The sequence below is a fragment of the Octodon degus genome, unplaced genomic scaffold (genome assembly GCF_000260255.1).
Source record: "Octodon degus isolate 3935 unplaced genomic scaffold, OctDeg1.0 scaffold00016, whole genome shotgun sequence".
Lineage (NCBI taxonomy): Eukaryota > Metazoa > Chordata > Mammalia > Rodentia > Octodontidae > Octodon > Octodon degus.
The window spans coordinates 11,644,996-11,658,797 of record NW_004524592.1 but is presented as its reverse complement, the minus strand read 5'-3'; the positions used below and the strand labels follow the sequence as shown (position 1 = coordinate 11,658,797).

The window sequence follows — 13,802 nt, the reverse complement described above, 5'->3', positions numbered from 1 at the left end:
GCTGCAAGCATCAGGCCAAGGGTCCAGCCTCGGTTTCTTTATCAATAAAGTAGAGATAGTAGTACTTCTCTCCCAGGGGATTAGAGTAGTGTACCTTCTGGCGCAAAGATACTCAGATATACCTGTGTCCCCCTTCCCCTTTTCCCCACCCAGCCAGTGTCCCAAACACTTGGTGTAGCCTGGGTATCAAGTGGAAGCATTTGGTTCCCCCTCAACAGGAGGTAAAGGCAGAGTTGGTTGCGAGTAGACTTACTTAAGGTACTTTGGTTGTATCTGTGATAGGTATGATTTAGAAATTATCATTGGGGTTTTTCCCTTTTATTAGGGAAATTCATGTATACTTTCTCTGTTTTTTTTTTGTTTTTTTTTTTTAACGGAGAGTACAAAAAAGCCTAAGGTTCATGTGGCAGTTATTGATTTGGGCCATCTGGTAAGTCGGGACTTATGCCTACCATTTGGATCAGAAACCACTCCAAAAAGCCTTTGCTCCCAGGAGAGATGTTTTGGTCAACTGGGGAGGGATGGATTTCATTGCAGGGCGGCAACCACAGTGAGAGGAAGATGGAGAACTCTTGAGAGAGTCTCGAAATCCTGACCCTAAATCAAAGACCAGAGAGAACCAGGAACACCCTGGTTGACATAGGGCATGGGGGTGAATGGAGGCCCTCACCACCTCGCTGCTAGCTAGTGGAGTGGGAAAGTGTCCAAATAAATTTATTCAAAGAAATAAAGAATCAAAAAAAATGAATGGGAAGCACTTTTAACATTATAAAAATGCTCTTCAAGAATCCCTATATGCCTGCCAGGGGGTGTCAAGCTCAACAGAGAGAGCTCTACAAGCTCTAAAAGATAACATGTCCTTTTAAATGGGCATTCTGTTTTGTCCTTTCTTCCTTCATTCACTTCTGAAATGTTTTCTTTTCCAAGGCTTCTGCCTCTGCTTGCTTTCAGCCGAGAGGCAAAAATTTTCTTCCCTCCAAAAGTTTTTATGAGGACCATTTATTGTTTTCAAGTTGGAGCATTATGAGAAATTAAAATGTTTTCACAGTGCTTCTGGAAAAGCCCTGAATAACAAGCCCACTGGTTAGTTTGCAAGCTTGAAGAGAACTTTCCTGCCCCTTCCGAGGCAGCTAGAGTCCCTGCCCTACATGCAGGGGTCATGGCAAGTCCCAGTACCATGTTCTGCTGCATCTCCAGGTGTTCCAGGCCAACAGTGATGCCTCCGAGGTGGTTCTGAACAAGCTGCACACACCACTGCTCACGAGGTTCGTCCGGATCCGCCCGCAGAGCTGGCACTCGGGCATCGCCCTGCGCCTGGAGCTCTTCGGCTGCCGGGTCACAGGTAAGACAGGTGCCCCACAGACCCTGGAGCTGCTTCTGTCCAGAGCTCTGCTCCCTCTCCCAGGAAACGCAGCATCCTGTGTTCTTCCCAGAAGGACTGCTTCAGGACTCAAGTCCCTTCTGGCTTTATCTTTTCATTCATTCATTCATTCATTCATTCATTCATTCATTCATTCATCCTGTATGTATGTCGTTGTTGTTATTGATTTGTTTCTTCTTGTTTCCTTTCAGTACAAGAAATTGAACTCAGGGCCTTTGCACTGAGCTAACATCTAGCCATTTTTGTATTTTTTCTTTGAGACAGGGTCTTGCTAAATCACTGAGTTACTGAAGCTGGGATCAAGTCTGCCTCAGCTTCCCAGAGAGCTGGGAGCAGCCAGTATGCTTTTAGTAGGCACTTACTATTTCTACTAACTAAAGTTTATGATCTGCGAACTACATGTCAGTTTCCAGTCTCACCTAAGGTGTCTTAGCTTTTATCCTCATAAGGACTGTCTGAGGCAAGTATTATTATCCTCTTCATTTTACAGGTGACAAAATTAAGAGTTGGAAGAATGCCTCACCTCACCACTAAGTGGTGAACCAGATTTGAGCCCAAAGCTTGTGACCTTGAAATAGCTCTCTCTGATGCCTTGACTGGGGTCTAAGAGCTACACACAGTCCTGTGGGTACAATGACAAACACAACAGGCCAACTGTGGAAGCATGGGCTGATGGGTAGACAAATTAGTGAACAGGCAATCTCATCATTATGTGCAAAATCAAAACTGTGCCATCTGGGAACCTGGACCTGTGCCTCAGGACAGCTGACCTGCCCTGGGGTGCTGGAGGACTTCCTTGAGGAGATACTAAGTCAGGGCAGAGGGCAGACAGGCATTGCCCAGTTACAGGTAGGGAAAGGCACTGGGCAGTGGCCACAGCTGGCTGGATGGCACTGAGTTGAGGAGGAGGGAGTGCATGTGGCAGGAAAGCAGCATGTTGTGTGGGCTGAAGTCCACAGCCTGGAGAGGGTGAGAGTGGAGCCTCTGCAAGGCTGGCACTGTGCTGCTGACAAGAGGCGCTGGTGGATAGACCAGTGCCAGCTTTTGGTGGACAGCACAATCCGCTCCATCCTGTGGGCTCTGCTTCTTTGTCATGGGAGGGTGTACTGTGTCCCTCCCTCCACCTGTCCCCATCCTGGTCCAGGGCATAGCCCACTGCCTGTGGACAGTGTCTGCTTCACTGCCCCTCTTCCTTGTACACTGTCTTGCCCACTCACTCTAGCAATCAAGTGGGGGCAGGGGCTGATGCAGAAACCAAAACACCTGGCCCAGAGCACCCAGCGAGGAGTGACAAGGCAGGACCTCCATGTGTATTTTCTCCACGCAAATTCCCTGTTATCACCTTTATACAAAGACCGGGCTTCTCCCCAGGGGTGCAGGCCATCCTAATCCTACCTAGAGGCCTCTTTTGCCTCCCTTCTATGAGGATGCTCCAGGCCAGCAAAGGCTAATTAGCAGGGATTTAGTTAAAGCTGAGAAGGATTCCTGAGAGGCTCTAATTTACTAGGATTGAAAGTTTGGGGACAGCCTTTCTAAGGATATGATGATATTTATACCTTGGGGTGACTAAAGGTTAGTCAACAGATGATGGAGCAGAAGTGCTTTTGGAGTAGTGGCAAGAGCCTGTGGGAAACCAAAAAATACGCTAACTCATGTGGAAGGAAAGACCGGACACTGACCCCACACGGGTCTCCTCTGCCTGATGACCTTACTGAGCGGCACTTCTCTCCCCTGGCTGTCACTGCAAGAGTCAGTGAGGACTGGGAAAGGACTGGCGGCATGAGAAAGATGTTCAGAGCCCCCGGTTCAGGCTCTGAACCAAGACGCTGTGCAAAGTGTTGCCAGGAAATCAGTGCTGACCAAGGCAATTTTCCAGGGGGTTCCTCCTGCAGCCTCCCACCAAGGAGTGGTGTCCAATCAGTAAGAACCAGCCATGAATGGCATCTTCCTTTCTTCCCTGCAGATGCCCCCTGCTCCAACATGCTGGGGATGCTCTCAGGCCTCATTCCCGACTCCCAGATCTCTGCCTCCTCCACCCGCGAGTACCTCTGGAGCCCCAGCACAGCGCGCCTGGTCAGCAGCCGTTCAGGCTGGTTCCCTCGGATCCCTCAGGCGCAGCCAGGTGAAGAGTGGCTACAGGTGGACCTGGGAGCACCCAAGACGGTGAAAGGCGTCATCATCCAGGGGGCCCGTGGAGGAGACAGCAGCACAGCAGTGGAAGCCAGGGCCTTCGTGCGCAAGTTTAAAGTCTCCTACAGCCTGAATGGCAAAGACTGGGAATATATCCCAGATCCCAGGACCCAGCAACCAAAGGTAGACCATCCCTAGAGGGTGCTAATACTGCCTTACCAGGAAGGCTTACTGGGTACAGAGAGTGTGAGCATGCTGATTTGCATCCTGATAGGCCCTCATCAAATTCTTGCATCACAGTGTGGGTTAAGAGATTGCTTGTGCTTAACACATCTATACCTTATTTAGACCTTCGGTCCCACAACACCTCTATGAGGTCAACCCTTTTGTCATTCCAGTTTTAGACATGACAAAACCGAGATTTGATATGATATTCAGGGTCACAGGTTTACCAGGAGCCAAAGCCATGATTCAGAAACCATAAATCTCATTCCAGAACCCAGATTCCTAGCCACTACTCCACGCTGCCTGTTTGTAAAATTCAAGATCCTTTTCACCCTCTTGCAGATGAAATTTCCTTGAAGTTGGCCAACCATCCCAAGGAGATATGGTTGCTGGAGCCCAAACTGTAGAAGCTAGAGGTTTACTTCCAAAAATAACCTTTTCTGAATGTTACTGCATCCCTATCCCTTTGTATTTTCCTAGTCATGGCTTCTTAGGTCTTTCCTGCATCTCGTATTGAGATTGGGAAGAAGAAAGAGAAACACTTAAGCCCACCCTTGTGATCAGACAAGAGAAGCCAGCCTTCAACCAGGGCGTGTGGAGCCCTCAGGAGGGGAGAGGACCTCACTCCTCCATCCTTCTTTAGATTTGTTACTAATGAATTTGGCCAGCCTCTCTAATGCTCCTTCTGAAACGACCTCTCATCTTCAGAAGAGCAAATCTCCTAAAAAGGCAAGGGGTATTGTGTGTCTCTGGTCAGCCACCTTAGCTAAGCAAAAGTTTCCATCCCAAATGCAGAAGCCAGGGCTGAGTCAGAAGCTTTGTCATGCAGATGTAAACTACTAATTCGCAATTCCAGAGGCTTGGAGAGGCTCAGGGCTTGGTAACTAGAACCTCTGGTGAGTGGAATAGAAGTTGGGCCACTTGCTTCCCCGGGAGAGTTGATTCTTCCCCAGGAGAGTTGATTCCTTAGAAAAGGAGGTGATCTTGGCTACAATCAGAGCCTGTCCTGCCCCTGTTGTGGAGCTGGGGATCCAGGCATTTTACCCACTGGCCCTGCTATATTCCTGGAGGGCGATCCAAAGGCCACCAACTTCAACCAGGGCAGCCCGGTGGGACTCTACTGAGGTTTCTGATAGAATAATAAACAAAGGCTTGAGATAACTCTCAGCCATCAGTGTGTGATCAGAGGAATCAGTCCTCAGCCTGGCAAAAAGGGCAGTTAGTTTCCCTTTATTCTTTCAGTGAACTAGGAACTATAGACCAAGTTAGTGGAGCTCACTAAGTGTAGTGTGGAATTCCCATGGGCAGCAATGTCCCATGAGTTCCACCATGAACTTACTCTCTGGGTGGGACACAGTGGCATGGGTGGCAGGTGAGGAGGGATCATATACAGCAAAAGGCTGAGCCGCCTGTCTCTGCAGCTGTTTGAAGGGAACGTGCACTACGACAGCCCCGACATCCGAAGATTTGACCCTGTCCCTGCCCAGTACGTGCGTGTATATCCAGAGCGGTGGTCACCGGCGGGCATTGGGATGCGGCTGGAGGTGCTGGGCTGTGACTGGACAGGTACAGCTGCTTTCCTCTTCAGGTGTCCCTCGTGTGGTCTTGCGGTCTGGGATTCTACATCCCAGAATGACCAGGGTGCTGGTGGGGACGCCCATGTAGACTAAGCCCTGTCAGTTGGAGATTGCAGACATTAACATATGGCTCAGTGTTCTCAAACACTTCCAGACTCGGGCAGTTTCTCAGAGCATATGCCTTGTCTTTTCTAAAGGATCACTTCAGTTCTCCAACCCAAGCCCTCTCAAAAACAAATCATAACCACACTCCATCCACCCAAATTCAATTAGACTCTGACTCTTTAGGCCAGAGGGCCATGGCTGTTGATTTAGGGTAGGGAAAAAACCCCTCCTGATAATACAGTAATCAGTTTGTCTGAATCTGGCCTCCAGATGTCAGTAGCTCAGAGGCTGCCTTTTCATTTCGAAGCCACATCTGTAAAAGGTGTTTATTTGGGCAGGAAGAGCCCTGGTGCAGGACAGCCTATAGGAACAGGACTTCTTCCTAGTGTGCAGCCTGAGCATGCTCATTCCCGGTGGGCCGGGAGGCTCAAGCCTGGATCAGAGCCTGTAGTTCTCCCCGTGGGGTATGGCCAGCCAAGCTCCCCTCCCTTGACTTCTGAGTCAGGGCCCACCTCTCTCCACCTCCCACAGCAAGCCTGGCACTAGATCTATGCCAGAGCTCACTAGCCCAACCCTCTTGAGCTACCTGGATCTCAGAGCTTGGCCCAAAGTAGCAGGAGACACCAGCAGGCTAAGGCAGCCTGCCCCTCCCCACCAGGGCCCCAGGTGACTGGATTTCCTCTCCCCACCCCCAATCTCTACCTGTGACCAGCTCACCCAGCAGGATGGCCTGAAACATTAGTAAGGGCATGTCTGAGAAGTGCTTTTGACTCCCAAGGAGAAAATCACTGCCGATAGTCAGCTATGAGGGTGAAGTAGGGCCCTGGTGTGAGACATAACCCAGGAACCAGGCCCAGGGTGGCACCTCTCACTTGGACATCACAGACTGCTACCAGAGGACATCCTATGGGGAGACACTGTTTTTCACTGTGCAGGGTGAGGCAAGGCTTCCAGCAGCTTACACACAGGGCCTCCCAGGTTCTGAGTTCTACCTCATACGAACTGGCTCAACTTATAACCACCTTAGAATCAGGAGTCCACAATGTAGGAGAACAGAAAGTCTGGGCCAGTGGCCCCAACTGTATTTATTATGATCTATAATTTAAAATGCCACAGTTCACTTCACTTAGAACCACACACTTACATGTGTGGGGTATGGCATCTGGTCAAGGACTTGTGTTCCAGACACAGATGGCTGAAGTCCCTGCCGTTGCTGCTTGTATAAGCTCAGACGAGGACTCAGTCTCAACAGAAGGATGGGCATGATAATAGTCAGCCTGCATCCGTTGGACTGTTACGAGGATTACATAAAAACATAAATGTGAGGTCTGTAGGTCACAGCCTAGCACACCTGTTCTAGGTAAATGTAACAGGAACAGAAGGCTCCAAAGCAGAGTTCCTCCTCACCCCTGGTGCACTCCCAAATCATACAGTTCCTATTTCTAAATGCTTGTCATGAGCCATTAAATCAATTCCACAACCTACTGACTAGAGTGACACACAGTTTGAAAATAAATCATAGAGCCAGGATAAATCCTCTTGGACAGACAGGGAAACTGAGCCTAGAGAGATACCACAGGCCAGACGTTGCTTAACTAGGCATGGGCCAACTTGTAAGTGCTTTGTCCAGTTCTTTCTCTTCGTGGGCTGGCACAGAATTAGTACTAGCTGGACAATTACTAATGACCTCTGTCTCTAATTGTCCTCTGTGCTCCACCTGCCCCAAATGGTGGCGCTTGATAGTAACAGGTTTCCCATTTCAAAGCCCTGCCTGGCTGTGGGAAGATCAGAGTTAGGGCGGTTACCTCTCACCCAGCCTCCTTCCCTTTGAAGCCTCTGACATCTGGTTTCAATTTGGAGGGAAAGCTGCCGTATGATGGGCAGTTACTCTAGAACGACCAGTACAAATACATGGGTACAGAGGCTGTCCGCTGTTTCTCCCCTTTCATTTACACACCTTGCCCTCTTGTCAACTTGCTAGCCTCCAGTGCCCTGGATTTAACTTTATCTCCACCAAACAGCTGACCCATCTTGCTACCTAACATTTCTGGAAACTCTTCCACTTAGGTCCTGTGGGTTTGTTTTTTCTTGTCCAATTTCCATCAATTTCTGCAACTCATACTCCCTTCTTCATTCTTTCCAAAAAAAAGATAACAGAAAAAATAGTGGGATGGGTTGAGGCTCTACAACTAAATAGTTCAACGGGACTGCTTCTTCACCTATTGGCTTGTTTGGTTCCAATCATTACTTTTTCCTTTGCCATCCATAGGTGGCTTTACAGTTGAGTTTAAGATTCTGTGACCCAGTGGAGCTGGGGAGATAGCTCGGCAGTCTGTGCACCTGCCTGGCAAGCACAGGACCTGGGTTCCATCCCCAGTACCACGTGCTGTTCTGGACCTAGAACCCTGGGGGCACTGTGCCAGCCTGAAACCCAGGATGGTGGTGCACACTGTAATCCCAGCACTGGGGAGGCTGAGACAGAAGAATCACTACAAATCTGAACTGTGTAGTGAGACCCTATATCCAATAAAAATAAATAAATTTTTTAAAAAGATTCTATGACACAGTGACCAAATTGAACTCACACAGTAGGATGCTTTGAGGTTATTTGTTATTTACCTTGAACAAGAGGCAGACGTGGCAAAGGGAAGTGTGGAAGTTATGTGTGTAGTATTTAATAGCAGAAAGGTGGGAAGTCAACCATGGAAAGCCATTCAGCATACTTAGCAGTTTACTTCAGCTCCTAGCTCTGTTAAGTGGTATCCTAAGGGTCCCTGTCAAAGACACCTACTCCCATGCAGTAGCTCAGAAAGCATGTATGGAAATGGGAGAAGTAATCCACTGACTCCCTGGGCCCTCTCATTGGAGCGTAGCTGTGGGAGGAAGACACCACTCCCAACACACGGGCCTGAGCACCAGTTTCCAGAATTCTTCATACCCCACCCAGGACCTGACTCATAGCTCCATTCTCTTCCCAAATGATTGCTGAATGAATGTCTGGCATGAACAAATAAGCAAATGAATGGATGGATGAATCACCTGGAGCCCAGGTCAAAACCAACTGCCTGCAGCCAGAGTTGCCCTTGTCAGGTTTTATTGTGTGCTTATTGTAACATTTTGAACAAGCTGCCAACATTTATGAGCCTGTAGATTTGACACGGGGATTTTTAACTTCTTGTCGGGGAAAAAACTTGGGGGAAGACCTGGTCACATGGTGTGTAGTTTCCCCATTTCATGCTCCTTTGCACTACTCTGTGTGGCTAAGCTGCCTCCTTCACAGAGAAGCTTCATTCTGCTGGAGCCAGTTACGGTGGCCTCCCCTCAACCAGGCCGCAAGATCCTGGCTGCCTGACAGCCACCACACCTTACTCTTGTCCCCACCCAGTCTAGCTCCCAAACTGGCAGTAGCTATTTGGATCTGGAAAACACTTGAATTTGCCACCCCCTAACATAAAGGCACAGCTCCAAATGACTCTCCCCACATAGACTTGGAGTCCCTGTAAGCCCATATTCCTATCCCTCCAGTTCTGTACAAACACAAAGTCTGGGCTCCCATTTCCCAAAATGCAGGATTTTGCTTATGGCTTTGGCAGCACTACTTTTAACAGTCTTACTATAGGTGGGCTCCAAAGGTTAGAGCATTTTTTAGGGTTAGTTTTAGTTCTAAATAGTCTGGTCTGTCTGAGAGAAGGGTGCAAAAAGAGATCCGTTGGTGTGAGGGAGGGTGTACCAGCGACCAGCAGGACTAGAGCACTCAGAAGCCTTCTCCACACAGTAGGTGTGCTTCGTTACACACTGAGCTGTACAAACCAGTGTTGATGCACATCATCCCTGTCCCGTGTGTGCACTGCCCACACTTCTGTCCTAAGCACGATACTCAGAGCAAGGTCAGTCTGCTTGGGGACCCACCTCATAAACCTTGGCAGGCCTTCAGTGCTGTGACACCAAGGGCGTGAATTCGTGGTCATGCCTCCTTCACATCTGCTCTGCAGCTCTAAATTTTTCCTGTTCAACTCAGGCAGGTGAGACTCCTGGCTTTGTCCATGGCACAGGTGACCCCACAGTGTTATGCACACATGCATCTTTGTTTTCATTCTCAGACACCCCTGCTTAGAGACAAAATTTAGTTTTGAGCATCTGTCCCCTTCTGGATTTCTATATGGGCTACAAATACATTCTTCGCTTCTTTTGCCTTGATACAGACTCAAGGCCCACAGTAGAGACACTGGGACCCACTATAAAGAGTGAAGAGACCACCACCGCATATCCCATCGATGAGGAAGCCACAGAATGTGGAGAGAACTGCAGCTTTGAGGATGGTGAGGAAGGGGATGGGCCCAGCACAGTAAGGGAGGTGGCTTAGGACTGGGAGGTGACTTGGGCTCAGGGAGGTACAGATACTCAGAGGCCTGGGACAGTGGTTCTTTATAGCCCATCTAGACAAATTCAAATGTTGTGGTGACCAGGACAGCCATATGGTATGATCAGGTGTTCAGCAGCTGACTTAGGGTGTCTCCGAAGAGAACCTCCTATGAGACATCTCAGGGCTCAGGCCTCACTGTCTTACTTCTGGTAAAGGAGAGCCACTCCCAGGCTAAGAATTCACAGTATTGATACTTTATCCTTTTAGCCTGAGTCTCCACATACCATGTAGTGGAGATTTGGCCTGGGTGATTTGGCTCAAGGAGTGTGAGCGTGAAGTTAATTTTGCAGCTAATCACAACTTCGTCTTTTACTAAGACTTAAGTAATGTATTGCAAAGACGCTGCCTATGCTTTGATCCTGAGTGTAGCTCAGACATACCAGCATCCTCTGCCCTCCTCCCAAATGAGGAGATCTTTGTTTTGCGATCATCTCTTCATGTGGGGAACCTCTTTTCCCTTTATCTTCTAAGTATCTCCAAGTTAGATAAAAAAGTAATATTTGGCAAGGCCCCAAAGTAAGTCACATCTTAAATCGTACTGTTCAAGTCACCAGTATTGAGACATTAACAAAAAACCACAAGTTTTGGAACTTGGGCATTTGAGACTGGGATTGAAGTCTGACAGCTTTGGTTTACTACACTGAGTTACTGGTTGTTATTAAACGTTCAGTGAATAAAATGAGGCAAAGTTGATGAAGAGAGGAGATGGGCATGAAGGTGGAGGTGGGTGGATCAGTAGGTGAAACCTGCACAGGTGACCACTGGAGGGCTCGAAGAACTCCCCGGATCTAGTGGGTGGTTCTAAAACATGGCTACCAAGGATGGGAGGAAAGCCAAGGGTACATGCTGAAGTCATATGCCTGTAAAATGCTAATTTAATGCATATGCTTTTTGAGAATGTGCTTTTGTGTATTGTGTGGGAGAGGGACCCTATTGGTCAGGGTTAGTTGAATACAGCGCTGTGACATTTTAATGAACTTGCTTTTGTTTTATGAAGAGAGGAAGGAAACTTGGAGAATCTTCTAAGACATGTTTAAGACAATTTGAGAGCCAAAATTGGAAAGCACAAGGAGTTCATACGTGATACTAGATTGGAAGAGTTAGTTTGTTGGACGGATGAGGCTGGGGATTCCAGCTAAATGACAATCCAAAGGAAAATTTAAGGGTTCTGCTAAAAAATTTCCGAAGTTTATTTTTAATATAATTTTACCGTTTATAGTGGTTTGTTTGATTTGAGGTTTCTTTGATGGTTCCACCCTTCTCCCCCCCCTTTTTTTTTCCCAAAAGATCTTTTTGTGGAATTTGGTTCCTGAGAAACGGTATGCATGTAAACATTAGGGAAGAATTATGGTATATTGAATTACTTTATATTTTTGAACAGAAAAATAGACATTCAGGAATTGTAGAGAAAAGGGAATGTGAGCGCTAAGGCCTGGCTTTTCCAAGCCACAGGTTGCTGCTTCTGTAATAGATTCCATCTGTTTCTTAACGCAGGCTGCCTTTGGCCAAGGGTAGGCAAACGTTAAATATCCAGGAGGGGGCACAGCAGGTCTGTTGCCAGTCTGCCTCCTGCCCCTGAGATCCCAGCACCCTATCCCCTACACGAGAGCCTTTTTGCCCCCTTGGTAAGCAGTTCAACTATAACAGTCTGTTTTCCCCTTTAGACACCTTCACCCACATTCTGAAACTTCTTCCCCTCAGGAATTCTCCTCTGGGAACCTTGGGAAGGGGAGTGGGTGGGCCCCACTTCCTCCCGGCTGCCAGTTTGCCCAGCACCTTTCCACAACCATGACTGGCAAGCAGTCCAAATTTGCTTTTCCTGCAGATCTCATTTCCTCTTTGTGCACCTCCACGTAATCAGTGAGTTTGGCCTAGCTCATACCGGACCTATGCAGGGCTGGGAAGGACCCAGATGAAACCCTCTTGTTTCTGTCTTGGAGCTTAAGCAGGTGAACCTCCAAAGCAGATGGGACAAGCCTTGTTTGCTCATTTCTTAGATTTCCAGGGGAACATTCTCAGTCTCTGGGACCCCTGCTCAGAGGAGCTCAGCACCACGTAAAATTATTTCTCAGGCTGGTGAGCACTATCCTGGGTGGCCTGCCAGTTTGGCCTCTTTGTCTTGCTCCTGACATGTTGAATTGGCCACCTGGGGGAAGATGTCTTACTGTCTCGATCCTCTGAAATAAGAGACGGTCATAAAGAGGTGAGGGTCGCAAACAAGCCTGCCTTGTTTCTGAGGTCACTTTGTTTTCACTGGCCAGAACCTCCCAGGCCTCTCCGCCTCTCTGGATGCTAATGGGCTGTGCCATCACTTCTGAGAGCCAGGTTGGCAAGAGATGAGATAGTACATTTTTGGGAGCCAGCCTTCCACTGAGGCACTGGGGAGATATTCTTCTCTGGCATTTAGGGAACCGCAATTTTCACATTTGTCTGCTCTCTGGGGTAGACAGAAGAGGCTGATTAGAGCCTGAAGCCATTTGGTGGCCTCATTTATAATTGCTTACTATGGGAACCCATTGGCAGGCTTGGCTTTCATGCCTGGGAAGGATGAGACCAAAGCCTGACCTGAAAGCCAGCAATCGCCAAGATGAGTTAAATGAATAAGCCAAAGGGAGCCACTTCTTTCTGTGCTCTCCACTCAGGCCTTGCCAGACATTTAAATAGCACCACTGTGGCTGCTCTCTGGACCCCATTTCATTTGCCATCCTTTGGGTTATTTTTCTCCCCCCTTTAGACAAAGATTTGCAGCTCCCTTCAGGATTCAATTGCAACTTTGATTTCCCCGAGGAGCCCTGTGGGTGGATGTACGACCATGCCAAGTGGCTCAGAAGCACCTGGACCAGCAGCTCTAGCCCCAACGACCAGACGTTTCCAGGTAAGCCAGCCACAGGTCAGGGGATGACAGGTGTAAGCTCACCTGTTGCATGTTTCTCAGCCCTGGATTCCTTTGCAATCTCCATAACTTCACACTGTACTGCAGTTGTTCATTCTGTGCCACAAGCCACCACAACCTTTGCCCAAGGTGTCACCACAGAGATTAGCTATTTGGTGGTTCCCAGCACTTTCATGGTGACAGCACAGCCTGGAAGATGGGGGCTGGGGGAGGCCAAGCGAAAAGAAGGAGGAGCAATTGGAAGGACCTAGGAGATTGATGAAGTCACTAGTGTCCCCTTGTTCCCATTGCACCACTGTCAGTGAGCCTCTTGTCAGCCTCAAGCTAGGTATTGTTCCTAAAGTGACTCATTGGAAAACCACAGGCCTTGAATCTGACCAATTCTTTGGAGGGTACCACCAGTCCTGGAGCCAGCCACATCCAGGGACCGAAATGCTGCCATGCCTGTGGCCCTGATGCCCGTGGCTGCAGTGCCCGTGGCTACAGTGCCCGTGGCTGCAGTGCCCATGGCTGCAGCGTCTAGCAGAGCTGCATACACTTGGCCTGCAGAGGCCAAGGGCTGCCAGCCCTTGAATTATTAAGCCTACCTTTGGGTTTTGGAAAGCCAGCTCTCTAGAGCTCATCCTGGCACTGTTTTGTCTTTAGCCCTTCTAACCAAAGAGAAGAAAGCATTATTTACTATCTTGATTGTTGCGTGCTGTACTACTGGTGTTCTGGTAAATGTTTGACAACTGATTTCCCAAGGACTGGAAAAAACCCAGGACCTTGGTAACATTTGCCACTTTCAGAGTGTAAATACACTTACTGTGGTTCCTTTTAAGCCAACACAGTACTGGAGGCGGAGTTGCAGGAGGCCGTCACAGGGCATGAGAGAATGTTTTTCCATTGTACAGATATAGTAGGATTTTTTTTTTTTTTGCTCCGAATGCCTTCAGGGCAGGTTTGGCTGGCTTGAGTTGTGGGGATCGAACTACAGCAACCTGAACCTGACTGCTTTGTTGAAGCTGCCACTTAAACAACTGAGCTAAGGCGCGGCCCCTCCATGTGGTTTTAATTTGCATTTCATGA

The 13,802-nt window shown here is 48.4% G+C and overlaps 1 protein-coding gene across 5 annotated transcripts in view; it reads left to right on the top strand.

Moving 5' to 3' along the window:
- The window catches only part of Nrp2 (neuropilin 2), a 113,306-nt gene that overhangs the window by 56,024 nt on the left and 43,480 nt on the right, over window positions 1-13,802 (top strand). For all 5 annotated transcript variants that reach the window (XM_004626643.2, XM_004626644.2, XM_023710142.1 and 2 more), the window contains exons 8-12: window positions 1,198-1,342; window positions 3,345-3,694; window positions 5,158-5,302; window positions 9,621-9,737; window positions 12,576-12,716. In XM_004626643.2, coding sequence (XP_004626700.1) covers window positions 1,198-1,342; window positions 3,345-3,694; window positions 5,158-5,302; window positions 9,621-9,737; window positions 12,576-12,716 — 898 coding nt within the window. The remainder of the gene's footprint in view (window positions 1-1,197; window positions 1,343-3,344; window positions 3,695-5,157; window positions 5,303-9,620; window positions 9,738-12,575; window positions 12,717-13,802) is intronic.